The sequence below is a fragment of the Rhincodon typus genome, chromosome 21, assembly GCF_021869965.1.
Source record: "Rhincodon typus isolate 14 chromosome 21, sRhiTyp1.1, whole genome shotgun sequence".
Lineage (NCBI taxonomy): Eukaryota > Metazoa > Chordata > Chondrichthyes > Orectolobiformes > Rhincodontidae > Rhincodon > Rhincodon typus.
In genome coordinates this window covers 33,090,772-33,118,472 of record NC_063352.1, presented here as the reverse complement: position 1 = coordinate 33,118,472, position 27,701 = coordinate 33,090,772, and the positions used below count along the sequence as shown (strand labels likewise).

The following is a 27,701-nucleotide window of genomic DNA, read 5'->3' as shown; positions in this document are numbered from 1 at the left end:
TCTTACACCACTGCAATTGCCAGAGTGCACCCACAGTTCTCTTAGGAAGAATGTTCCAGGATTTTGACCCAGCCACAACGAACTGAGTACAGTTCCAAATCAGGATGCCTATGCATGCGCAGCCCTTGCCTTTCTATCTTGTTGCAGTTATAGAGTTGAAAGGTGCTGTCAAAAAAGCCTTGGTGATTTATATCTCATAGATAATACATAGTGCGCTTTTGCAATGAAGGGAATGAATGTTGAAGGTGGTGAATGGGGTGACAATTAAGCGGGTTTGCTTTGTTCAAGGTGGCATTAAGCATTTCAAATGTTGTTGAAACTCATCATCCAGGTAGGTGAACAATATTCCATTACATTCCTGACTTGTGCCTTTTAGGTGATGGTCAGGCATTTGGGACACAGATTGGGAGTTATGTGATGCAGATTACAGAAGCCCAGACCTGCTCTTAAAGCCACAGGATTTATATGGCCAATCGAGTCCAGTTCAGTTTCTGGTCAATGGTAAACCCCCAGGCTTTTGATAGTGGGGATTTAATAACCCATGACCATAATCAACCAGTGGACTTTTCTCCTTTATTCTAAATGACTCTAGTTTTGCTGGGACTACTTGGTACCCTACATGGTCAAATGCAGCCTTGATGTCAAAAGCAGACGGTCACACCGGAGACAACAAGGTGCAGGGCTGGATGAACACAGCAGGCCAAGCAGCATCATAGGAGCAGAAAGGCTGACGTTTCGGGCCTAGCACACCGGAGTTCAGTTCTTGTGTTGATATTTGGACAAAGGATGTAATAAGGTCAGATGTTGAATGACCTTGGCAGAACTCAAACTAAGCATCCAGTCAGCAGGTTATTGCTGAGCAAATGCTGTTTGATGTCATTGATAGAGTTTGATCTCTCAAGGAACCAAGAATAAATTGAGAATGGGCAAAAATTGTGTGTGCTTGTGTCTGTATGTTCCAAAGTGGTCTCAGGTGGCTAGGAATAGGCATCCTTCCAGCTAAACGAGAGAAGGCTTATTTAAAAAACAATTTGAAGTTTATTGCAGTACTGCAACTATTTTCAAATTACATGAATATGATTGACATGACTACAGAGACTGTTCTGAACTCATCAGTCTTGAGACTATTTTCTACCAGCTTCTTCTGTACTGTCTTCCCATTCCCTGGAACATAATCACAGTGGACAGTGCTTGCAGTACTAGATCTTGTCTAAGCTTTTCAGAGCCATATACAACACCACTAAGAACAAGGATCCATAATGGTGGTATTGGATAGTAAAGTAGGCTTGAAGGTGCAAATGATATACTCCAGCTCCTGTTCCTTGTAATGTTAAAACTTCTAGCTCAACTGTTGTGTTTTAAATAGGGAGGGGACAACAGGGCCTCCCAAAACGGAGAGTTGTGGGGGGGGTGTGGGGGGTGGTGGCAAGTTGATTGTGGGAAACAGGTCAAGCTGGTGGCAGAAGGTGCCAGGTCCAGGGATGGTGGGGGATGGGATGGGGGTAGATGGGTTTCCACATTGGCAGGTCTGCTGTAGGACTGCACTGAGAGATCCTAGGATGGGTGGCAGTGTAGCGTTGTATCAGGGGTTTGTGTGATTTTTGGGGGGAGGGCCGAGGAGCGGTGACAGCATTTAGGCTGGTGGCTGGGACTATAAGTTCCAAGGGAATGAACATGAGCGTGTGGGGAGAGGGGCAGTCAGTGGTGTCACATATGGGATCAAGATGGAGGCCAAGGAGGGGGAAGCTTTGGGTGATGGTTTCTGCTCAGGAATGGCAAGGTTAGGACCATGAAGGAGTTGGGGGAGATATGCAAATCATGTTGGGATGGATCTGGTTAGAGGAATGGGTGGGTACCAGGGCTGCAAAGGTACAAAAGGTTCACGGAAGCATATGTGTGAGGAACAGGTAGGGTATGCAGGGTAAGGTGGTCAGTACTGAGTCTGTGGAGAGCGGGAATATAGAGGTTAGTTTTACACCAACCCAGAAGTTATTAGTTTTTTTAAAAACATCTAACCTTTCCTGGGTAATTATTAACTTGAGGGAAGTCAAACCCACTAAGGCCTCCAACTTTAATGAACTCTTTTGGAAGATGCCTGACACAGAGGAATTGCCCTTTGGAAAATTCCCATGGAGTTGCTGTACTGGGGATTCTGCATGGTCATAACATGCAATTGCTGCCTGCTCTAAAGACTCTTTGGCCATTGTTTCAATAGGTCAATCATGTCTAAGTAGTAAAATGTTTACCTCGCATTAATCTTCCGATCAAGAATTTTTCCTTCTGATTCAAGATCAGTTTGCTTATTCCTGATATCAGAAAATTCATCTTCAATTTGCAACAGTCTACAATTTTAAATAGAAATGAGTATTAACTTCAGTTACATGAAGTATCTAAGTCAGTTATTAAAATAGTAAAGCTATGGTACACCAAAGAAAAGACAGATTCTGATCAATTATTCAACCAAACACTGTATATTGTGATTTGACGCTGTTTTATGAATTTATAACAAGAACGACAAAAATTATGATGAGGATTCATTATACATTACAAGTAATTAGAAACATGGATTCTAAAGTTCAAGAACAATGTACAGTTTTAAACATGATTTGTATTCTACCCTGTGCATGGATTTGTTCTGGGAATGGCACCAGGTTTTATTTATATGCATTTTAATAAGGTGGCTAAACCCTTGAGGTGAACAGTTTATAGTGTATTAGGAAAAAGGGGAGAAGAAAAAAAACAAACTTGTTGCTAAGGGTCAAGAGTAGAGTATTATAGAAAGATAGAAATATCTAGAAGCAATCAGCAATGTGAAGGTTTCAGTCAGAGACAAAAGGTCTGTAGTAGAAATACTAATAATTTAGTAGTCTCCAAAACAGCCTGGGCTGAAAAAGGCATCCTGAGGAGCTGAATAAGTCAGGAGAACTCCAGAAATAGAAGTCTGTTGAAGAGATGAGTTTAAGGAACATGTTAAAAAATGAATGAAGGCAAAACATAGTTAATGTATCCTCCTGAGACCCTTAAACAAAAAGAAAATAGTATTGGGTGAATGGAGAACTTTGCCAGAAAGAAACCGATTAAAGCTCCTTGTTCAGTTGGCATGACTGTAAAGTGGAGATGGGGTTAAGCCTTCACTGATATTCAGGTGTTTGTAAGGTTGCTAATGAGGGTAAATATTTCTGATATTTGTAGTAAAAACCGTTTCAAATAGCTCTTCTACAGTGTAACACGGTTTGTGTTGTGTTTTTTTCTTTGTGTAATAACGTTTTTTTGTTGAAGATACATTGACTGCTTCTTCTGAATATATTCAGTGACTGCCCACCATGGTAAGCAAACATAAAACTTATTGTCTAATCAAGCCAGGTCTCACTCTGGGATCTGACTTGTCCAGTATTACCATCAGCTGGGATCATAATATTGTTTAGATAAATTCATAACTAAAACAAAATCATTTGTGTTTCTATCAGGCAACCAAGTTGAGTTTCGAGGAAAATGGATGTCCCAAGTTAAAAAAAGTTAGATGGCAATTATAACAAGTGGCCATTTTATTGCTACAAAAATTAACAATGCATTTTTAACATTATGCAAAAAAAATTTTCAACTTTTTTGACCTTGTACACACCTACAATATGACTACACCATAAAAAGTCCTGCACTTTACAAATGTGAAATTACAGTAATCAAACAGCTCATCCTAGGCTGTCCATGCTAGACTGTAACTTGTTTGCAAAAGCAAAGATCATTCACATTCAAATCAAAAATTTGTTAAAACCAGGTTGTAGGAGAACAATCATATATTTACCACATAAGAGAATTAGAGGGATTGGTGATATGTTCGCCAAAGCCAATAAGCATGTAGTGTGTCAAAGTTCTTGCATAAAACTCTCAGTCTCTACTATTTTTCTTTAGATTGAAAGGGAGTTATAATGGATAATTAAGTTTATTTCGCCTAAAGATCACCACAGACTAAATACACAAAGGAATTTTGATTGTTCATCAGACATAGGTATATGTTACTGAATCATTAAACTTCAATGTTTAAATTTAATGGAGACTTTTTTCTGTAAAAGTCAGCAAGCAAGGGGTGGCACAAGTGCATCAGAATTCCATTTCCTACAACTAATTTAATGTTTACTTCTATTAATTTGATTAAGTAACATTATTTAAGTTGAAGTAATCATTAACCTAATCATGACTGTGATTTAAAATAAGTTATTGAATAGTATCAGAGGGACTTTTTATTCATTCATGGGATGTGGGTGTTGCTGGCTAGACCGGTATTTATTGCCTATTCCTAGTTGCCTTTGAGAAGGTGGTGGTGAGCTGCTTTCTTGAACTGCTGCAGTACATTTGGTTCAGGTACACTGATATTGCCATTAGGGAGAGAGTTCCAGGATTTTTACCCAGCAACACCTAAGAAACTGTGATATATTTCCAATTCTGGATACCATGTGGCTTAGAGGGGAACTTACAGGTGGTGGTGTTCCCGCGTATCTGCTCTCCTTGTCCTGCTAGAAGGTAAAGGTTGTGGGTTTGGAAGATGCTGTCTGAGGAGCATTGGTGAATTTCTGCAGTGCATTGTGTAGCTAGTACACACTGCTGCTGCAGAGTTTTGGTGATGGAGGCAGTGAATGATTGTAGTCATGTTGCCAATCAAATGAGCTGCTTTCTTCTGGATGGTGTAAAACTTCAATTGTTTTTGGAGTTGCACTCATCCAAGCAAGTGGGAGTATTCTATCACACTTCCAACTTGTGCCTTGTTAAGGGTAGACAGGCTTTGAGGAGCCAGGTCAGTTACTTGCTGCGTTATTCCTAGCATCTGACTTGCTCTGGTAGCCACAACACTTATATAGCCAATAGAGTTCAGTTTCTGGTCAATGGTAGCCCCCACGATACCATCAGTAATGGTAATACCATTGAATGCCTAGGGTGATGGTTAGGTTCTCACTCGTGAACATTAGAGCATAAAAACTTATTAACTACAAAGGGTATCATGTGATAATAATGCATATACCTCCTTTCGAAAGTGGTCTGTATTTGCTTAACTGACCGTTCAGCTTGCCTTTGAATTTCATTTTGTTTCTGTATACCGGACAACTATAATATATGCAAACAAATTTTGTTAGTTTCTTCTCAGAGGAAGTCCGTTAGAAAATCAGAATTAATCTCTCTCTGGTATGGTTTACAATTTTGTGACAAATAAAACTTATGTAAAATGAATATTTAATTGGCAACAGAATTTCTTTCAAGTCTGCTGGGCATGTAAAAAGTTTCCAGTTACTTCAATATTAGGCATTAGCATGAATATAACATTAAGAAGCAAATTTATATATTTTTGGAAACAGAATAATTTACGAGGTTACAACAGAATGATCATGGTATCAATACTCCAATTAAAGGAGAACAAAAAGAACATCAGGAACAAGTGAATGTTGCCCAGCAGTCAGTAAACAATTCATGCCATGAAAGTGGTGTCCATGGATTTCAGCATTGACCTCACCCTCCTGGTCCTGCCATGAACAAAGAGGCCTACAGCACCAACAGTCAAAGCACAATAGCTATTGGCTATTCATTCTATCGGAGATGATTGGTGGGGCCAGATTTGAGATAAATGAAAATTAGCCTACAACTTTCAACAGAAGGAAAAGAAAAAGTGTGCTATTGTTGTCGAATATCTGTTACATATAACTGATATGCTAACTTAAATCTTAGACATATAATTAAAATTTACCATTAAGACTGGCAGCATGACAAAAAGAGCAACCTCACTTATATAGAACTAGCAACTCAGAAAAAAATACTTCAATGGGCTTTATGTTGTAAAAGGAATGATTCTGAATATTCAAAACATAATAAAAAGGTAGAGTAGGCCATTCAGCCCCTCAAACCTGTGCCATCATTCTAAAAGACCATAACAGATCTGCCTAAGAGCTCAAAGCCTCTTTGGAGCCAGCTCCTCTCAGCCCCCAACTACTCCAGATTTCAAAAATCTACCTACTCTGAATATTTTCAGTGATCTCGTCTCCACAACTCTGTGTGAAGTCCAAACATTCACCACCTTCTGGGAAAATAAATTCTTTTGAATTTCAGTTTTAAATGAGTGTCCCTTCATTCTACATCACCTATTCAAGAGCCCAACACATCAGCGCAAATTTTAAGGCTGAAGCATTTGTAACAATCTTCAGCCCAAAGTGACAAGTGAATTATCCATCTCGTCCTCGTCCAGTATTCCCCATCATCACAGATACCAGTCTTCAGCCAATTCAATTCACTCCACGTGACATGAAGAAACAGTTAGAGGCACTGACTGTAGCAAAGGCTAAGGGCCCTGACAACATTCCAGCAATAGTACTGAAGATTTGTGCTCCGAGCTTGCTGCTCCCATTGTCAAATTGTTCCAGCACAATTACAACACTGGCATCTACCCGACAATGTGGAAAATTGCCCAAATATGTACTGTACACAAAATGCAGGACAAATCCACTCAGCCAATGACAACACCAATCTACTCTCAATCATCAGTAAAGTGATGGAAGGTGTTAACAACTGCAATAACCCTACTCAGTGATGCCCAGTTTGAGTTCCACCAGGGTCACACAGACCATGACCTCGTTACAGCCTTGGTTCAAACATGGACAAAAGAACTGAATTCCAGAGGTTAGGCAAAAGTGACAACCCTTGACATCAAGGCTGCATTCAACAGAGTGTGGCATCAAGGAGCCTTAGCAAACTGGAATCAAATGGGTATCAGGCAACAAACTCTCCAGTGGTTGGAGTCATACCAGGCACATAGGAAAATGACTGCAATTGCAGTCATCTCTGTTCCAGGACATCTCTGCACAAGTTCCTCAGGGTAATTTCTTAGGCCTAACCATCTTCAGCACCTTCCCTCCATCAGAAGGTCAGAAGTGAGGATGTTCACTGATGATCACACAATACTCAGTGCTATTCGCAACTCCTGGGATATTGAAACAGTCATTATTCAAATGTAACAAGATCTGGACAATATCCAGGCTTGGGCTGGCAAGTAATATTCGGGTCACACAAATGCCAGGTAATGACTGTCTCTTATTGGAGATGATCTAATCATTTCCCCTTTACATTGAGCGGTGTTTCCATCATTGAATCCTCCATTATCAACATCCTTGAGGTTATCATTGATCAGAAACAACTGGACTTGCCACATAAACACAGTGGTTACAAGAGCAGGTCAGAGGCTAGGAATACTCTTGCAAGTATCTCACCTCCAGACTCCCCAAATTCTGTCGACCACCTATGAGGCAATGTCAGGAGTGTGATGGAATACTCCCCACTTGCCTCAATAGGTGCAGTTCTAACAACACTTAAGAAGCTGGACACCATCCAGGACAAAGCAGCCCACTTGATTGGCACCACATCTGCAAGCATCCACTCCCTCCACCACTGATGCTCAGTGGTAAAATCTTGTACGTACTATCTACAAGATGCACTGCAGAAATTCACCAAAGATCCTTAGACAGCACCTTCCAAACTCTCAAACACTTTCATCTAAAAGACCAAGGGCAGCAGAAGCACGAGAACTACACTGCCTGAAAGCTCTCCTCCAAGTCACTCACCATCCTGACTTGGAAATATATCTTTGCTCCTTCACTGTCACAGGGTCAAAATCCTGGAAGTCTCTCCCAAACAGCATCGTGGGTCATTGTACAGTATATGAACTGCAGCAGTTCAATAAAACAGCTCACCAACACCTTCCCAAGGGCAACTAAAGATGGGCAATAAATGCTGGCCACCAGCAATACCCACATCTCACAAGTTAGTTTAAAAATACCAGCATTTTCCCCAACTACAGATATTAGGGAAACTGGCCTTTGGTTTCATGTGTTCTGTCCCCCTCCCTTCTTGGAAAAACTTCCCAATTCTTTGGCTAGTCACTAGTTTGCATCATTTTCTATGCCTTTGTTTTTGATTGGATGTTCTCCTTGACCATTTTTGTTAACCACTGGTGGTTCATTCGTCTTATTGAGTTCTTATTTTTGACTGGAATAAAGTTTTGCTGAGCATTATAAAACATCTCCTTAAATATCTATCCCTGCTCACCTACTGACATTTCCCTTAGTCTTTTTGCCCAGTCTGCTTTACACAAATTTTTCTTCATACCTTTGCAATTGCCCGTATCTAAGGTCAATGCGCTGGCTTGAGACCCAAATTGCTCTCCTGAAAATTAAATTTGAAATTCTACCATTTAGTAATCACTAGCCCCTAGAGGATACTTAACTGTGAAATACCTTATTAATCCTATGTCACAGATTAAATCTAAAATAGCGTGTTCCCAGGTAGGTTACGCACCACACTGCTCTAAAAAAAATCCCTAATGCACTCCACAAACTTGTCTTTCATATCACTTTTGCCCATCTAATTTGTCTAGTCAACATGTAGTTTAAAAATCACCCATTACAAGTGCAGTGCCCTTCCTAAACACCTCCATTATTTTCTGACTTAAAATTTGTCACACATGTAGGTAACTTGTTATGGGCCTATAAACAACTCCCAACCATGAATTCTTCCCTTTGCTTTTCCTTATTTCTGAAATAATTCTACATCAACTATTAGGCCTATATCACTACTCACCGCTGCACTGATATCTTCCTTTATTTCCTTTTTGCCTATTTTGAATACCCTTGAATATGGAGTTCCCAGCCTTGGTCATCCTGCAATCATGTCTGTATGATAGCTATCAAGTCATAGAAACAAGTTAATACTTGCACTGTCAACTTGTCACTTGAATGTGAACAACATTTGTAAACAGCCTTTGATGTCTTACTGTCACTAATTATTCTGATTCTACATTCTGCTGCACTTTGATTGTCATTTGCCTTTTGACTGCCCGACACCTCCGCCATGTCATTCCTACTTCATTTTTTAAACATTCCTTCAAATGAACCCTCCGCTCCCACACCCCAATTAGCTTAAAGCCCCATCTACAACACGAGTTATACAATTCACTAGGATTCTGGTCCCAGCATGGTTCAAATGAAGCCCATCCCAACCGAACAGCTCTCTTTTTCCCCCCAGTACTGGTGTCAGCCCCACTCCAATCGCATTTACCTCTTTAATCTTATTTACCTTATGCTAATTTGCACACAATCTCAGAATTGCTACCTGAGCTATTACTTTTGTGATTCAGATTTTTTAATTTTGCCCTGTGCTGCTTGTAATCTCTCAGCAAAACCTCTTTTCTCATCCTGCTATATCATTGTTACTAATGCAGATGACAACAACAGATCCTTCCCATCCCAATCCAAGCCCCTCTCCAGCCCAGAAGAGATATCCTTAACTTTGGCACCAGGCAGGCAACACAGCCTCCAGGACACTGTCTTTGATGCAGAGAACCCTATCTATTCCCCCAACTATGGTGTGCCCTATTACTATTGTAGTTCTCTTTACTCCCCCTCAGGTTTTTCATCCTCTCTGCAAGAAATTTCTACCTATTGAATAAGGGTGCTGGCTGCGGTTCCTTCAAAATTAAATGCTGGATTCCAATATCTGAGTCACCTGCAGTCATACCCTCCTGTCCCTGACCATGCACCAAACTGATTTAATTAACATAAAAGTGAAGTGACTGTCTCCTGAAACAGCATTTAAGTAACTCTCCCTTTTCGATGTGTCACAGTAGCTGCATTTCTGACTGTAGCTCATCAACTTTGAGCCAAAATTCTTCAAGCAGCTAGCATTTGCTGCCAATGTGGCCACCACATATCGCACCAGGCTCTGACAGCATAAATGGATTTATAAACATGCATGGGAATGTACATTTTCCAGTTAGTTTAATTTTTGCATTGAAATAAAGAGAACTACTAGGTAGTGATAGAGTAAGCAAAGAGAGCACATAACTTTTGATGAATGAGATGCGCTGTGGCTATTGGCATCAGTCATTAATTGTTTCACATGAACAGCTTGTGCAAAATGGGACTGTGTACAGCCTTCTTTCATCTCCCTCTTCTTCCAATTTCCTCTTGCCACTTCTCCTCCAGTTCCTCACCTGATAATTGACAGCAAGGGCTATCAAGTTCATGCAGCACACTACAATAAATCTCATTACCCACTCAGCTAACAGCCGCAGGACTCTCCCAGAGCAGTCCAGGCTCTTTGACGTCTTTTGCATTCAACAGCATGGTAGGTCTTCTCATTGAGACCAATGCTAAACCAATACATTGGGAAACAGAAGATATAGATTGGAGAAAAGTTTAGAGTTTGCTTATTGGAACCTTAGCTAAGGCATTTAGAAAAACTGTGTGTTAAAAAGATTTGAATGGAATTTTTGAAAAGTATGTGAATTTACACATAATTGAAAAAATGAGATTGTACAATTTAAATATTCATGCATGTTTAATCTAAAATTGAAAGCATATAATTTCAATACAACTTACAGCAACATTGATGTCATCTACCATTCTTCTAGAAACTTGCTCCATCTCTGATTTCATTAATTTTGTTTGAGAGAATATCCATTCAATTTTCTTTTTTTCCTGTCCTATATCATTTAGCAAGGTCATAATCATTTTCTCTGTCTGGTTCTCTTGGTCTTCAATGTCATGCACTGCACTCTGTAATTCTACTATCCTATAAAAACACAACTCACCTTAATAGAAGATCATTAGAGTAGATACCTTAGATTTTAAAAGTTGCATAATAAGAAAAACTTGGCAAACAATATTGGCACGTTACATTGAAATACTGTAACATGTTATAAAGTTGGCACAGTAAATAGTCACCGAAGATGTCATTTCTTATTTTGAAAACAAATATGAAACTATTTTATTGTTTGACCAGTCACAAGGATTTTCCTGGGTGGACAATCATACTTGTTAGCGAGTGACTGTTGATATTTTATACAATTGAAAATAGTGATTTAAGGAATCATTTCAGCGCTAAAAATATTGCAGTAAAGATTGAAACTATGATAACTACAGTGAAATAAAGATCAACAAACATTATAAAGTAGAAAGTGTTATCTAGGCAGTAAAATCTCACCAGGCTTAACTGGTGTCTGATAATGGCATATTGCAGAAAACGTTTGTAACTTTGCCCAATGAATAACACAACTTGGAGGCTCATAAATAATTTTTCAGAGCTCCATCTAAGCAGAGAAAAATCGATCTGCATATCAGACCACAAACAGTTCCATAAATAGCACCAACTACAAAGCATCACCCTCTTCCGTCCCTATCATATCACATGCTCCTGAGATCCTCTCATGTCTTTGACAACTTTGCCTATTCCAAAGCATTGCTGTTTGACCACTCACCTATCCTCCATACTCCCTTATTGGTACAAAATTCTATTGCCTTAGTTCTTATCACATCAAATCCTGATAACAAGACCAGTGGTAACAGCCTAAGATACTTTAACTCCCAGTTAAGCAATATATTGATTCTTAAATTTTCACTCTTATTAAAGATCCACACAAGGTTTATTTCCACCCTACCTCCAAAATGTCCTCCAGCACTATTTAGGGATATCTATGGTCCTCCAATCCACACACCTTGAGCATCCCTGAGTTTAATTGTTCCACTATTGGTGGCTGTATCTTCAGGTAACCAAGCTGCAACCTCTGGAATCTCCTCCTTACACCTCTCCCCTTCTCTATTTCAGTTCCCTCCTCTGAGACATGCCTTGAAAGGAAATTTTTTTTATCGTCTGACTAATATTTCCATTTGAGGCTCTGCATCATATTCTGTTCAGGACTGTTCCTATGGGATGGCTTACATAATAATAATAATTTGTATTTACATTGCACTTTGATGATCACATCAATGATTTACAGCCAATTAAATACGTTGTGAATGCTATAATGTAGAAATCACAGCATCCAACTTGCTGAAAACAAACAGAATAAGAGAATTACTAGATAATTTTTTTCTTATTGTTGATTAATATATGTATTTCAGAGGTCAGGGCATCAGGGATAACTCCCGTACTCTTCTTCAAACTGTTTTGGGCACTTGCACTTCTATACAAGCAGTCGGATGGAGCTTTGTCTTGGATGAGATGTTAAACCAATACTTTGAAATATCAAATATGTAGATGTTTTGATAGTGAAGGATAAAAAATGTTGCAGTCAGTTTTTCAATTAAATATGACCTTGAGTAATAGAGCAGTGTCTAATATAATAACCAATAAGTATAATATTAATTATCTTGCTTTTGTATCAGCAAATTTGCACTACAACAATAATTGGGATTTGTTAAACATCAGAAATCATGATGTAGATCTTCAATCACCCATAAAACAGCATCATAGAACATTTACAAACTGATTGTTACAAATGTGAGGTTTGCAGAGATGGTTACGTTTTGAATTGTCTCCTTAAATTTAAGGTAAAATGGAGGATGATGCCAACATGACCTGGTATCCCTGAGGAACAGAGGCCCAGGTCAAATACTATTCAAACCCCAGTGACAAATTCAATATTGGTGCACAAAGGGAAAGAAACTGGACATTAAGGGTTATGGCTCCATGAAACAGGGAGAAACAAGCCCATTGAAAGCTGTGCGCAACTTTGGACTGCTTCTGTAAAGTCTACAGATGAGATTTTCCATTTTTGTTCTAGGTGGAGGGGTGAGGGGTGAGGGGTGGGGGGTGTGGTTTGGACATCATAAGGAGTGAGAAACTGTCCGCCCTCCTCATCAACAAGTAAAACTGCCAGATCAAGTGCTGACTGGCAAAACTTCCTGATATATCATCAGGTGCTGCAGCAACTGGCCCACCTGAAGCTAGCACCCACAGGGAGCTGCAGAGAGAGTCAGAGACCCAGGCTGCTCAGCTGTGAGCACCAGTTTTGACAGAAAGGTAAGTATTTATTTGGGGGGCAGTGCAGGATAGTGGTCAATAGGAAGAGGGGTATCAGGGAGGGCAGGGGAATGGCTTTCCATGTTGCTCTCAGTGTGTTTACTTTATTTTGGACATGTTGCAAGTTTTACAAGAAATTTCTCACCACCCATTCATAAGTAAATTGTGATTTAATTTTTCACCCTTTTCAATAGTTATATTTCCCCACTCCCCGCTGTTTGTGAAGTCTAAATTTGTAAGGGCTCCACAAACGTTGTTGTAAAGTTAAACCAGAAGTAGGTTTTATTTCATTTACTGTGGTGAGGGAACACTTCACAGCACAGGCATGCTCTCTAGCACACACCAGGAGAAACAGAGTCAAAAAGAATAAATGATCATTCCATCAGTGACGAATTAAATAGAAAATAACAGAGGAATATTAGTCTATCATTCTTCTTTCTTTTATGATGGAGTACAAAAACCTCAAACTGGAATTAAAAATTTAAAATTGCTTTGTGGTTGATTCGGTTTCCAGCAGTTCAGAAGTTATAGACCATAGTCATAGAATCATACAGCATGGAAACAGACCCTTCGGTCCAACTAGACCATGCTCCCAAACTAAACTAGTCCCACTTGCCTGCATTTGGCCCATATCCTTCTAAACCTTTCCTATTCATGTACTTATCCAAATGTCTTTTAAATGTTGTAACTGGACCTGCATCCACCACTTCTTCCAGCAGTTCATTCCACACACTGACCATCCTCTGTGTAACAGAAGTTGCCCCCGTGTCCTTTTTAAATCTTTCTATTCCCACCTTAAAATATGCCTCCTAGTTTTGAACTCCCCCACCCTAGGGAACAGAGACCTACCATTCACCTTATCTATTCCCCCCATGATTTTATGAACTTCTAAGGTCACTCATCAACCTCTTACACTCTAGTGAAAAAAGTCCCAGCCTACCAAGCCTATTTTTATAACTCAAACCTTCCATTCCCAACAACATCCCAGGAAATCTTTTCTGAACCCTCTCCAGTTTAGTAATACCCTTCCTATTGCAGGGCAACCAGAACTGCACACAGTACTCCAGAAGAGGCCTCACTAAAGTCCTGTACAACCACAACATTACATCCCAACTCCTATACTGAAAGATCTGAGCAATGAAGGCAAGCATGCTAAACACCTTAACCACCCTATCAGCGATGCAAATTTCCAAGAATTATGTACCTGAACTCCTAGATCTCTCTGTTCTACAACACAACCCAAGGCCCTACCATTAATTGTATAAGTCCTGCCCTCGTTTGTTTTACCAAAACACAATATCTCGCATTTATCCAAATTAAACTCCATCTGCCCTTCCTCAGCCCATTAGCCCAATTGATAAAGATCCCTTTGTAATCTTAGAAAACCTTCTTCACTGCCCACAATACCACCATTTTTGGTGTCATCCACAAACTTACTAACCATACCTCTGACATTCTCATCTAAATCATTTTTATAAATGACAAAAGTGGATTCAATGCTGATCACTATGGAACACCGCTGGACACAGGCCTCCAGTTCAAAAAACAACCTTCCACTATCACACTCTCCTGCCACTAAGCCAATTTTGTAGCCAGTTAGCAAGTTCACCCTGAATCCCATGTGATCTAACTTTACTAATTAGTCTACCATGTGAAACCTCATCAAAGGCTTTGCTAAAGTCCAAATCAGTGTTTCCTCTTTAAAATATTTTTGAAGACTTTATAAGAATATTGCTGAAATGTAACTTTGCCTTCACTGCTTAGATAAAACAAAATAGTTGATTACTTGAGGAGAGCGCAAATCCAGCTTTTTGGCTGCTCTTCACAGACCAGAGGTTTTTCCATTTTTGGACAGAGTTAGGGGTTTGGATATCATCAGAGGTTGTTTTCAGCTGTTTTCTTAACTGATAGCAATTACAAAAATTTAAAGTTAAAAGACAGTTGAGTTGAAGGCAGGAGAGACATGAGACTAAGCCTCCTTGTTACGGGGTGTAGTGGGGAGACAGTCAACATAGAAACAAAGGTTTGCATTACAAAAATTAACTGTCCACAGCCCATCTCAATGGTCAAGTGGAATGGCATAAATACATCCCATTACTTGGCCAAGCTCCAGCTTGGTCTCCCGCAATTACTTGGTTTATTCAGTCTCCTTTGTGGTACCTGTAAGGCCTGGGGATTTTGTGGTTTCTAGAACTTGATTGTCAGCCAGGTCATTCCTGAGAAGGAAATCCATTGGGAGATATGGATTGATTCCTATGATTATGGAACCTCAGACTAAACTACATCTAAATGATTCAGTGGAAGAATGGACACAAAGTCCATTGCTCACTTGTTCCAAGCTATGGCTTTCAGTGCAGATATGGTAGGAGAAAGGTTGAGAATCTTCCCTGATGTTAAGGATTGAACAATCCCAAATGTCTGAATAAAGCTATAGAGTTGCTGATTTGGAGGGAATGATAGGGGTCCACTGTACCCATGGAGATAAAACTCCTACAGCTCTCAAAAAGATTGCCCGAGTGGACCATACCCTTAGAGAGTCCTTGCTCATTCCATTGCACCACTACTGGGGTACCCTCGTTTACACTACTCTTGTGGAGTCATACAAGATTCAAGTGTTGCTTTTTAGCTTTCAACATTCAACCTTAGAGTTGCTATTTTATTAAAATGGTAAGACACCATCTCCAGATGTTCTTTCATATTTCCCTTTCTGGGTATAGCTCTCTTCAATCCATTTTTAGCCTCTTATCATTCACTGATGTTGTGGTGCCTTTGAAAGGGTCAGCCTGAGCTGCAAGGCTTATGGATGAGCCCATAGCTATCAGCAGCAACTGTGAATTTTTCAACCGTGAGGCCTCTCTGTTCTTGAGTGTGCATTCAGGTTGGGCAGTTTGACAATTTTTAAATACCTCCAGCAACATTAGCTGACATAATTCATCATAGCTACAGTGTAGATTTATAGAATAGAACACCAGTCAAAACCAAATTTCTTTCACTTTTCAAACTCCAGAAAGCTCTGCATGGGATCCTCTCAAATGCTATTGAAATATGTGTGTTAAGGCTCCAGTACCAACTCCTTTTTCACATGCACTAAGGATGGCAGCCTTATTTAGGGGTGAGCATGTAATAAACCTCTTAAGCCTTCCTTGCTAACAAACCCTGAATCATAAGGGTCCCCAGTTCTTGTGGCCACTAACTTTCCTGCTACCTCATTGAAAGGTAGCGAAGGAGGATTGTTCAAATTTAGCAGTAGACCCGGGGTATTTAAGGATTTTGACGTGTGTCTCTTCTTGTCCCAGATTTGGACCATTGTCGTTGGAGAGGAACTATCCCTAGCAGCTTCTGAAGCCTATGTTATTTCTGGGATTGTAATTCAATTAGCAATTTTTGAAGTGACCAAGTCCTTTTCTTCCCTTTTTTCTTTATCCCTAAACGCTCTGTATTTTAACGTTTTCCAGCTCTAGTTGTGTGACGGTGCACTGATGATTTCTGGTTTTAATTCCCCATTCAGCTGTTCTGATTGTGGACAAAGTCTTATGTGCTCATTCAGAATTTAAGGATTTAATTCCATCTGTCTTGATGATCAGATACACCCGTAATTCCCTAGCTATGGCCCTTAACTGATCTCAGCTCAAGATGCTAACATTTCACCAGTTAAACTATGCTGTTCTAGGAAGAACTTTAAAACAAAAAAAAAAGCCACTTTCTAAAACTAGAGTAAAAAGTTGTGTTGTGGTCATTTGTTTTTCAAATTATTTCAGCTTTTCCCCTTCTGGCAACGTCTAATTAGTTTATTTTGGTTTGTTTATTTTATTTGGACCTTTATTAATCGCACATACACTTATCAAATTGTTGGCTTATTTTTTTGGATCCAATCTGGATGAGAGATCTCAATTTTTGTTGTGGACAGATTGCAAGTTTTGAAGCAAATCTCATTCCCTATTCTCACTACCTGTTTAAAGTTTTGGCAAAGATCTGTAGCTCAGGTTGTGGATGAGGTTGTTGACCTGCTCGCCGTGCTGGCTTTTTTTAGTTCAGACGTTTCATCACCATGCTAGTTGACATCATCAGTGGAGCCTCCGATGAAGCAATGTTATTCTACTCCGCTTGGAATTTATACTGTCTGGCCCGTTATGGTGAGTAATGTCATTTCCGGTTTTAATCTGTATGGGTTTTTATATGGAGTCCAATACTATGTGTTTGTTGATTGCATTACGGGTTGAGAACCATGCCTCTAGGAATTCCTGTGCGTGTCTATGTTTGGCTTGGGCTCCTACTTATTTGGACTTCATCCACAGATGCCTACTAAACAGACATCAAGAGGACACAGTCCGCCCTACACACTGGCCACACTGCCCTACATCAAGAACACATCAGAAATGACAACCAGACTAAGACCACAAGGAATCATGGTAGCCCACAAGCCTACAGCCACTCTAAGACAACCACGTACAAGGATTAAAGACCCCATTCCCACAACATGCAGAACTAACGTGGTTTACAAAATACCATGCAATGACTGCCACAAACATTACATCGGACAGACAGGGAGGAACCTAACCATCAAAAGGTATGAACATCAGCTAGCAGCAAAACGGCATGACAAACTCTCCTTAATATCAGTATACTCGGACAATGAAGGCCATCAATGTAACTGGGACAAGGTAACCATAGTAGCCCAAGCCAAACACAGACACACATGGGAATTCCTCGAGGCATGGTGCTCCACCCATAATGCAATCAACAAACATTTAGAATTGGACCCCATACAAATCAAAACCGGAAATGACATTACTCACCATAACAGACCGGACAGTATAAATTCCAAGTGGAGTAGAATAACATCGCTTCATCGGAGGCTCCACTGATGATGTCACTTAGCGTGATGATAAAATGTCAAATGAAAACAAGCCAGCTCGGTGAGCAAGTCAAAATTCTCTCTAACTACTTGTGCATAAGCAGATTATGGTTTAATTTTTCCCATTTTAAACAGCAATGGTATATTTTCCGTACTGTTTATGCTTATGGATTCTGTCTTTGCAAGGACCACGATAAACCTTACACAAAGTTAAATCAAAAGTACAGTTACCTCAAACACCTTTAAACATAAGAGGGAAAATGGAGAATACCTGGAAGCACAGGAACACTTCCAAAATACACACCAGAAGAAAAAGAATTTAAAACAAAGAGATTATTCAGTTAGCAATGAATTAAATACAGAATAATGGAGGATACCAGTTTATCAGTGTTCTTTTTCAGCACCAAGTCCAAAGCTCCAAAGCTAGAGTTCGCAGTCTAAAATTCCTTTGTGGGATGGTCGATAGGCTCTTTAGCTGTTCAAAAGTTATGGATAATTTCTCCTCTTTGAAAGAAATTTTAAAATCTTTGAAGAATATTGCTAAACGTAACTTCTGTTTCACCAAAACAGTGAGGCAAAGTTGATTACTTGCAGAGAACACAAGGAAAAGGTTGTTGGCTGCCTTTTACAGACCAGATCCATTTCCCTTCTCGCCAAAAGTTAATGGCTTTGATATTGTCAATAGATATTATACAGAGTAGGCATGACTCCTTAAATGACTGCTATTTTGAAATTGTACAGCCTTTGGTTCAGCACTATGGGAGGTGTGTGACCAAGCCTCCTTTGGGACGGCACGGTTAACATCAAGACAAATGCTTGCATTGCAATTAACAAGCTGTCAAAAGAACCTTCCCAGATGCGAAGTGAAATGCCATGAATCGATCTTCTTACAAAATTGCAAATCACCTCCGTTTTGCATAGTTTTTTTTCCTTTTGGAGATTCCATCTCTGTGGCAGTTTATGACAGATTAGCATTCCAGTGCATTAGGAGCTACATGAGGCATTGATAGTCTGGATAACTTTGACTTTTCAGAAACTTTGGGAAGATCGCTGCTAAATCTATTCACATGATCATAGCAGCCTTCTTTGTTAACCCATTTAATGTGCCTTTAAAATCGCCACCAAATAGGTATACAAATATTATAGTTGGTTTAATCTGTGACAGTTACAGTAAAGGTCTTAAATCTGAAATCTTGTAATATGATCCATTGAGTCATTCACTAGGAATTCAAACTTTCAAAAGTTCAGTCTCTGCACGGATTGTAATATTATTTTTAAAAGTCGCTAAAACTAATGAACATAATTATAGTCAATCCCAATATAGGATACTACTTTGCCCCTTTGAATCAAGTTACATTCATGGTAATTATACTCACCTGTGCTCTAGATCAGTCTTTTGTCTTTTCATATCTTCTTGTTGGTCAGCAATATCGTCATCGAGTTGCCTCATATGATTTAGTAACGACTCAATTGACCCTTTCTCAAAGTAAAGCATATTTTCAGTTTCCTTTAAACGAGACACAAGCTGCGTAATCATGTTATTGCTGGTTTTAATAGTGTCCATGATAGCTAACCATGGGCTATGCTGGTATGGGAAATTAACGGCTTTGTTTCCAATTTGTCTGAGTTCATTTTGCAGTTGTACAACCTCTTCTCGTAAGGATTGATTTGCATCTTCTACTGATTTCACTCTGGATTCTAACAAAGATATCACTGAACTTTCATTAACATTGGGTGGAGTCTCAATGTCAGGCGAAGGGAACTTTCTTCTGTCATAATCAAAGCTCTGTAAATTGTGTCGTCGTCTAACTGCGGCATTCTCTCTCTCTCTATTTGGACCTGACGTGTAGATATGCGGGAGTATGCCAACCTGAGGAACAGCTTCATCAGTCTTTCTAGAAATGTAATTTAAAAATCAGAACCAAGATTAAAAAGGTTTACTGTAATTTTTTGAATATGCAAAACGCTTCTTGAAAGGAAATACTTGAATATATTCAAAACTTGATGTTTATGGTTGGTATGTAGGTTTTGTAAAATTTGTAATTAACGTATACTCTCATGTTATTGCAAGTTTAATGTGTTGCATTGTAAGCTTTAATTTTAATCTGTGTACAGTTACAATCATACAGTAAACATATTTCAAATTATGCAAGCATACTTTCAGTGCATTATTTAAACTCATTACCTGTACGTGCCATTGTTTCGTATTTCTACATCCTGCTGTTTGTTTTTAATGATTTCTGGCCTGATAATCACTTGTTAAAAAAAAAGTTTGAAGCCCCTATCAGCAATAAGTCATTATTCATTGGAAATCTTTAAAAAGCCAAAACAAGAATGATAATTAAACCAGTTTGAATGACAGTAAAAACTAAATATTAAAATAGAGTTTCTAATGTATTCAAATTATATTTTTAATATTGCTGTATAACCCATAATGCCTTAAGTTTCTTCAGTGTGTTCGGTTTGTGGAAAATACTTTATCACTTTGTGTTCTTCTTTAGGTTAGAATATCTGATTAAGGGTATGCAAATAATAAATTTACATGCAAATAAACTCCACACAAAATAAAATTTTCATCAAAGGTGATTCAATGCACTCTGTCCAACTCACTAAATGATAGATTCTAACAAACTCCATTGACCTACAGAGGGAGATGCTAGTAAAATCTTCAAGACTGCAAAATATTTGAAAAACCTTATTTCTGGTCTTTGAAAGTACCTGAATAAACTTAAAACAAGGTTAATTTTAAAATAGATCCCTTCCCCGGATATCTTTCTCCCAGACTCAAAAGAACTTGGTTTCAAAATGCCATTCAGCCAGGCTTTCCTGAGTTAACAAAAAGAGTTTAATAATTATTAAAATGTAACAAGAATTAGTAAATTCAACATACAGATTAGATAGAAGGCAAGTCCAAAAGGATAACTTTTTTATATAAAAACTGGTACAGATCAGTCTCTGAATCGTTCGTGAAGAGTAGATTGTTGAACATTGTGGCTGTTGCAGTGAAGGTTACCAGTATTGTCAAACAGTCAGTTTCATGATCCTTAGTTTTGCAGATTGAGATTTTACAGTTTTGTTTCAATTTGAACATGATTGATTTCCCGAATGAGAGAATGTCCTTTTGTTATTCTGTTTCCTTTTGATTGCCAGAAATTGGCTAGCTAGAAGCCATTCAGATGAAAGAAGGTGAACTGTAACCAAGTGGTGACTAGGGGATGATTCTTTGGCTGTGACCTTCGCAACATGTTAATGCTCCAACAAAGGGTGGCGCACAGAATGTTCAGTCCCGCTTACACACTCCAGTAAAGTTGAAACTGGCTTTTCTAACGCTTCTCTTTGTGTATTCTTCAAAAGGGAAAAACATAATATGTCTGTAGATTGGGACATAATCCAAGAGGGTAGTGTACCATTGGGTAGCATGACATCAGCCTCTAACTATCTATGTAGTTGCAAGAGATCACAGTCCAGTCAATTTTGACTTGTCTCTTTGCTCCTTGAAGGGTTATTGATTGAAGTTCCTTTCAGTCTTTACATGTGACATTCTGTGGCTCTATCTCTCTCCGAGCAGCTGTTTAATTTGCATTTTTAGCTATATCAGCCCAATTTAAAAAATATTTTGTAATTACAACTTAAGTATTTAAGGTATTCATTATTTTGACCCATGGTCATACTAAAGAAAGAACCAGTATTTTGGCAAATGAGACACATTGGTCAGGCTTTTCTTGTATACTTCAAAATGGAAACTATTCCGTTTATTACCAAGTATGAATACGTTTTGCTTCTGGGCCTAAAATGATGTAGCACCACCAACCAAATCCATTCCACAGTTAACTCATGCAAAGGTAGACCAACTTTGGAACAGAACATCCTGTAGCACACAGTGTGGAGCTGGAGGAACACAGCAGGCCAGGCAGCATCGGAGGAGCTGTTTTGGGTTGGGACCCAATATAGACCACATATAGATCAGACCAGGTGAGGATGGCAGCTTCCTTCCCTAAAGGACATTAGTGGACCAGATGGGTTTTTCCAACAATCGACAACAGATTCATAGTCATCATTAGATTCTTAACTCCACATATTTTATTGAATTCAAATTCCACTATCTGCCGTGGCAGGATTCGAACCCAGGTCCCCAGAACGTTATGAGTGTCCGGATTAAAAGTCCAGTAACAATACCACTAGGCCATTTGTTATTTATGTGGTCCACCTCATTTCCAGTTCTGCTTCATAGTGGTTGGTATATGGGGTCTATTTCCACATGTTCATTGATGGAGTTCCCATCCACTATGAAGTAGAACCAGAAATGAGGCTGACCACCACATCAGGCCAGACCACATAAATAATAAGTGGGACAGACCAACAACGCTTGAGCGGAGGTGCACTGATGATGTTACCTAGTGTGGTGATGAAACATCTGCAAACCAACCTACCAGTTCGGCAAACAAACCTCATCCACAAACTGAGCTACAATACGTCTCAAAAACTTTAACCACAGGTGAGCTAGCTGTACAGGAGAGAAGAAAGCAGAGTGGAATAACTATCATGATGTGGTTAGGAGAAAACACACAGGCACTTCTGCATGAGTAGATATGACTCCAGGATTGTATATTGCCAGAGTCAGAAATATCACAGAGTGGTTGAAGGACATTCTGCTGGATGTTCTACAGATTACTTCCGGTACCATGTGCAACTGAGTACAGGAATACAAGGGTAAAACAGATTAATGTGTGGCTGGAAAGATGGTGCAGGTGGGAGGGCTTTGAGTTCCTAAGATACTGGCACTAGCTCTGGGGAGACCCTATTTGTGCAAGCTGCATGGTTGCACATGAACAATGTAAATCAAGTGTCACTGGGGAAACATTTAGGGGACAGTAATCTTTGTATCATAAGGTTTTGGATGACAGTGGAAAAGAACATCCAGAATAAGAACAATTAACCAGGGGACAGCTGACCTCAACAGCACAAGAATGGAGCCAAGTTAAATTAACTGGAGTGAAACGTTTGTGGGAAAACTGTGGCTGAACAAGGGGTGACCTTCAAAGAAGAGATCGTTCATAAATGATCATGGTATATTTCCTCAAAAGGCAAAGATAGCACAAACAAATCAAGAGTTCGCTGGACGAAAAAAAAAATAAAAATTAAGATAAGGAAGAAAAGGTTTGCTTACGACTGGTGTCAGGTACCAAACACATTTGAGGTTCAAGCTTTCCAAACAATCACACTAAATTTCTGCAGTTCAGCAGGTTTATTCAAACATAAGGTGTTGACCAGGATGTGCAATTTAAATTAAGATTAGAAGTAAAAAGATTTCTTTTAACTCTCCTGCATCAATTAAGTTTAAAAAAAAGAGACTCCCTTCTTATAAAATTAAACTTTCACTGTCTGGAAGATTGTGCTGCAGTAATTATGATTTAATATGTCAATAAAAAATGTTTATAACTGAATACATCAATCCTAACTTTTTATGGCATGTTTACTGGCTTCTAATATACAACTACTAGAATTCAACACCCACGTCTTTTCAAAATTCAAAAGACTGCCATATCTCAGCCTGTGAAGGAGCTGGGTAACTCAGCTTCAGCTTTAGATTTCCATAGTCATGTAATCATATGCACAGTTCAATCTGATTAACTTGTCAAAGATGGGTACCATTATTAGCCTCTTGGTTATTCTGCAAAACCTGGACCATAGGCATTTGGGCCATGGGAACTATTGATCAAAGTAACCTAACTTAACAGCTGAACCATAACCTTCCTTAACGATACAATGCAATTGCTGCGACTTGTCATAAATATCCAGTTTGTCCATAAAGAACAGAGTTTTCCACAATCCAAACTGAAAAGCACATTTTGAAGACTTAGTGCCAATGCATTGTGATCTTATATGTAAATAAAGTATCATTCAAATCAAAAAAACCCTTCTACTTCCAACAAATTAGGATCAGTCTTCCTTTAGTTCAAAAGCAGAAACAAAATCCGTTTTAACTACAGGAGGTTATATCTTTTAAAACCATGTTTTAAAAACGTGACAACAGTAATCTTTTTGATGCAGCAAGCGTTTTTTTTAAATCTACGGATGAAAAGGGGTCATGATCCCAGTGAACTTCACTGTAATGGATATTGATGCTGGAGATACCACACTGAACAGCCACTATTGAATCTTACATGAAAAATGCAAGGCAATCTGCTTTTTCAACGAGCAACTTTCAACATATTTAAGCCTTGGTCATGTAAAAATTTTGGGCAACGTACTGTCGTAGTTCTGTGACTTAATACGAATTAGCTACAATAACAAATGTGTACATTTTTAAAAGCTTCCTAACTAATATAGTGAATCGATAAAGGCAGACGATGAACCATCTTGATAAAACTCGACAGTAACATGACAGTTTATTTGATTGCGAACTCTATCGTTTAGCAGCCTGCTTTCCTTAGGAATCTCTTGTTTTACTTCATTCTGGAATTCACAGGGCTACAAGAAATTGATCACTGAAAATGTTATTGTCATTTTGTAACTACTTAGAAGGTTTTACGTTTCATACGGGCACGAATGCCACTATTTTCCACAGTGCTACCTGCTATACAACGACTGGAGGTAAAAGTAATACGATAGTCCTGTGATTTAAAACAGCACGTGTATTTGCACTGTAAGAATCCATAATTCTGCCCCTGACAGTATTGCAGGGTTGGGAAGGTCAATTGAGGGATGCAATGTTGCCTAAACAAGACCTGTCGCTAGTTGAACGTGCTGAAGTGAGACCTTGCTACAGCAGCCGGTGTGTGAGGGGGCAGTCAGGTTACTCTGAGCGCGTGGCCCAGGGACTTACCTGGCGGCGTCCATGGCGACCCTTCCTGCAGCTGTCCCCTGCGGCGGGCCACACGTCACAATCAGCCCCCGCGCTTCGGCGTGAGCGCGCGCTCAGGTGGCCATCACGTGCCGCGCCATTCATTCAGCCCCGGCTCTGGGTCAGGGAGGCCCGAGTTCAAATCCCACCTACTCCAGAGGTGTGTCATATACAACCTGTTTATACAATACCTGCCGCCTCTTCGGGAAACTCTTTGCTTAAACCCTCTACTACCTTTCACTCTTCTCGGCAATCTACCTCCTGCCGAATTCAAAATTAAGTTTTCAATTTTGCATTCAATGGCCCTTATCATAACACCTTTGCCCTCCATCCTTCTACTCAAACAAAATCCGTGCAGCCGGCCTCAGCATTACTCTGGTGATTTTAGAACTGCCGAGTTACGGACTAACGGTTTATAAATTTATATATGAACTCCAACTCTTCCTTTAAGTTCTATTGTCCTTGTTCTTTCTTCCAACATTATATGACTTCACATCACATGTTCACCTTCAAATGTCATCCGATAATTTAGTATCAGGAGGTGATAGTTGTACCATATATTCGCTTTACAATTACCTACAGGGCCATGCTACGAGTGTACTAATCTTCTGCTCGATCAGTCCCGTTGTCTGCCAAATGAATTAGATTAAAATTACCCCCATAGTTCAGAGGAAACAGGAAGTCCCAAATGAGTTTTTCAAGTTTCCACTCCAGCACATTAACAACGGTGAAGTAGCACAGTTCTGCCAAAAATAAGCAAACTATGATTCTGCAGGTAAAGTGGCGGAAGGGTTAAATGTCACGGTGTTAGTAACCTCAATACCTTAACTGAACCTGGTCTATTTTGTACCAAGACTGTTTTTGTAGTTTATGGCAGGACCAAATCCTTTCACGTTTGACAAATAGCTAATTCAGTTTGAAACATAAAAGATGTAAATCAGTGTTTGTCGAACTTCTTCTCCATTTGTGAATCCATGTAGAAGTTTGAAAATTGCCATAAGCCCTCGCTGAGAACTGTGAATGAAGGCGGGGAATGTAACTCGAGGTAACGGGCTGGCGAAGAAAGAACAGGGGCAAAGGGGGCTTGCTATCCGAGCTTACACCAACATTTCAATTCGGGACGTTGCTTGGGGTCCGCCCCCCACTTTAGGAAGCCCTGATACAATTAATTTAGCCGAATGCTTGCTTGCTTAAACTCAAAACGTTATGCTAAAGCTCGTCACGTGTTTCACAGCTCAAAATTTTGTATCCCTTGTCCGTTAACGCAAGGGTAAAGAATATCAAATTGGGGAGGGGGCTTTCTCGCCTTCCTGTCAACTTTGCACGATGCAGCAGTTAACTGCATCAAAAGGGCAACTTTTCACTTCTACATCCAGAACTTAACCCCATCCCAAACTAAAGGAGCGGAAAGTTGCCTTGCTTTTCTATTTATAATAATCTTATAGACCATAACACAAAATTACCAATAAATTAGCACAAGTTGGTAGCCTTAAATTGCTGGTATTTCTAATCTCACTTACTTTGACTTTATGTTGATATGTATCAGTACTGATACACATCAATCAGTTTGGACATCACAGAATATTTTTCCTGCCATTGGGATTGAGTATTACTTCGCTCAAAACCGCTTTCCTGCTCGTTCGTATAATTTAATCCCATTTCTCTAATTTGCTTGTTCCTTTGGCACCATTTTTTTAAATTTATCTCTTTAGTCACTCATTTCCTCCACCTCCTATATTTCTCATCTCAATTCCTACAAATTGAATGTCAATGAATAGGCAGTTAGAATTTATTAAGAAAACTAAATCACCCACAACTATTCTTAATGACACATCACCTTAATTCTGCACCCCTTCTAATCTTTCTGATCGCAGGTCTAGTCCAAAGTGTGAGGAACTGATTTACTTTGTGCGCTAGGCCTCTCGTTTACCCTGCTCCCAATCCTATCATGAAGTAGCCCAGATTTTGCGGTTCTAATGATGCTGAAACTGTCAATGTTAAAGACGGAAACAGAGAAAGTTTCTCTATCACTCTGTAGGCGGCACTCTTTCCCGTGAAAATCTTAATAATCACTTGAACGATTATTTTGCACGCTTTAATCTTGCTGTAGAAACCCCTTTTAAAAAAGTTTCGCCTTGCTAAATGAAGCGTAATTGAGTTAACAGTCTACTAGGATCGAGTAATTCCTCCTGAAAAAAAATGGTTTTTGGAACGCCTAATTTCTACACTATAATAAAAATAATTTCATAGATAATTAGAACAATCAAATAATTTTTGAATTTGACATTTCACATTCTTAATCCTATTGGTACGTCTCAAACTTTGTTTCTGTGTCTGTAAGATGATTAAAACAATTTGTTTTCTGCTTTGCTGTCTGAGAATTAATCAGTATAATTGGTTGCTGGATGCCACAGGTCTGCTGTAGTGAAGCCCCAACATGAAATTAACATTAGGAAATCGGCGATTCACATCACGGAGATCATAACATATTTTGTGGGCAACTTTAAGATCAGCAGTTAGGGCTGTCATTTCACCATCGACTGCAAAATCTGGCCACTGACCCACGTCTTTTTCGGGCTCATTCCTTCCATAATTCCCAAATCCTACTTAATTTTTTTTTGCTCCCGACAATTTCTAAACTTAGTTGCCATTTAGCTTCATGCTTGCAAAAATAAAGACTAAAAACTGTTAAAAATTCGAACAATTTTACTGAATCATGTCGTTAAGCAAGAGTTCAAAAGTCACTGTCTGAGACCACCTCTCACCATACGAGCTCATATTTGCTGGTGTTGCTCAGGAGGACAGATTGATGGTTCGGGAAAAGTGGACAATTTGGAATCATTTGTTTTACAGACTAACAACTAGGAGAAATGAACTCCCTAACAACCTAAAGAGGGGAATTATGCTGTGTAAACTATTATTATGTAATAAACAACAGAAGCGATTAAGAAGCAATGATTTTAGGACTGGCCTAATGTTTGGCACAGAATATTCCCATGACCTTAAGCCACTAAAGTTAAGAGAAGTGCAGCTTCAGTTTAAATGCAGGCCACGATGGTCATCTCTTCGGCGTCAACCTATATGCCACTATCATGCAGTATCTTTCAAGAGAGGACTAGGGGAAGTGAATTAATATACACGAGAAATTATTCTTTGCTTTTTAAAATCTTA

General features: G+C 39.3%; 1 protein-coding gene across 3 annotated transcripts in view; it reads right to left on the bottom strand.

The window, feature by feature from the left end:
* The window catches only part of LOC125485696 (coiled-coil domain-containing protein 154-like), a 67,101-nt gene extending 42,462 nt beyond the window's left edge, over positions 1 to 24,639 (bottom strand). For 2 of the 3 annotated variants that reach the window (XM_048609787.1, XM_048609788.1), the window contains exons 1-3: positions 24,513 to 24,639; positions 5,015 to 5,097; positions 2,247 to 2,342 (exon numbers count right to left, since the gene is read on the bottom strand). In XM_048609787.1, the coding sequence (XP_048465744.1) occupies positions 2,247 to 2,342; positions 5,015 to 5,097; positions 24,513 to 24,635 (302 nt within the window). In that variant the 5' untranslated portion in view covers positions 24,636 to 24,639. The remainder of the gene's footprint in view (positions 1 to 2,246; positions 2,343 to 5,014; positions 5,098 to 24,512) is intronic. The other variant, XM_048609789.1, reaches the window with a different exon arrangement.
* Between the last annotated feature and the right edge of the window lie 3,062 nt (positions 24,640 to 27,701).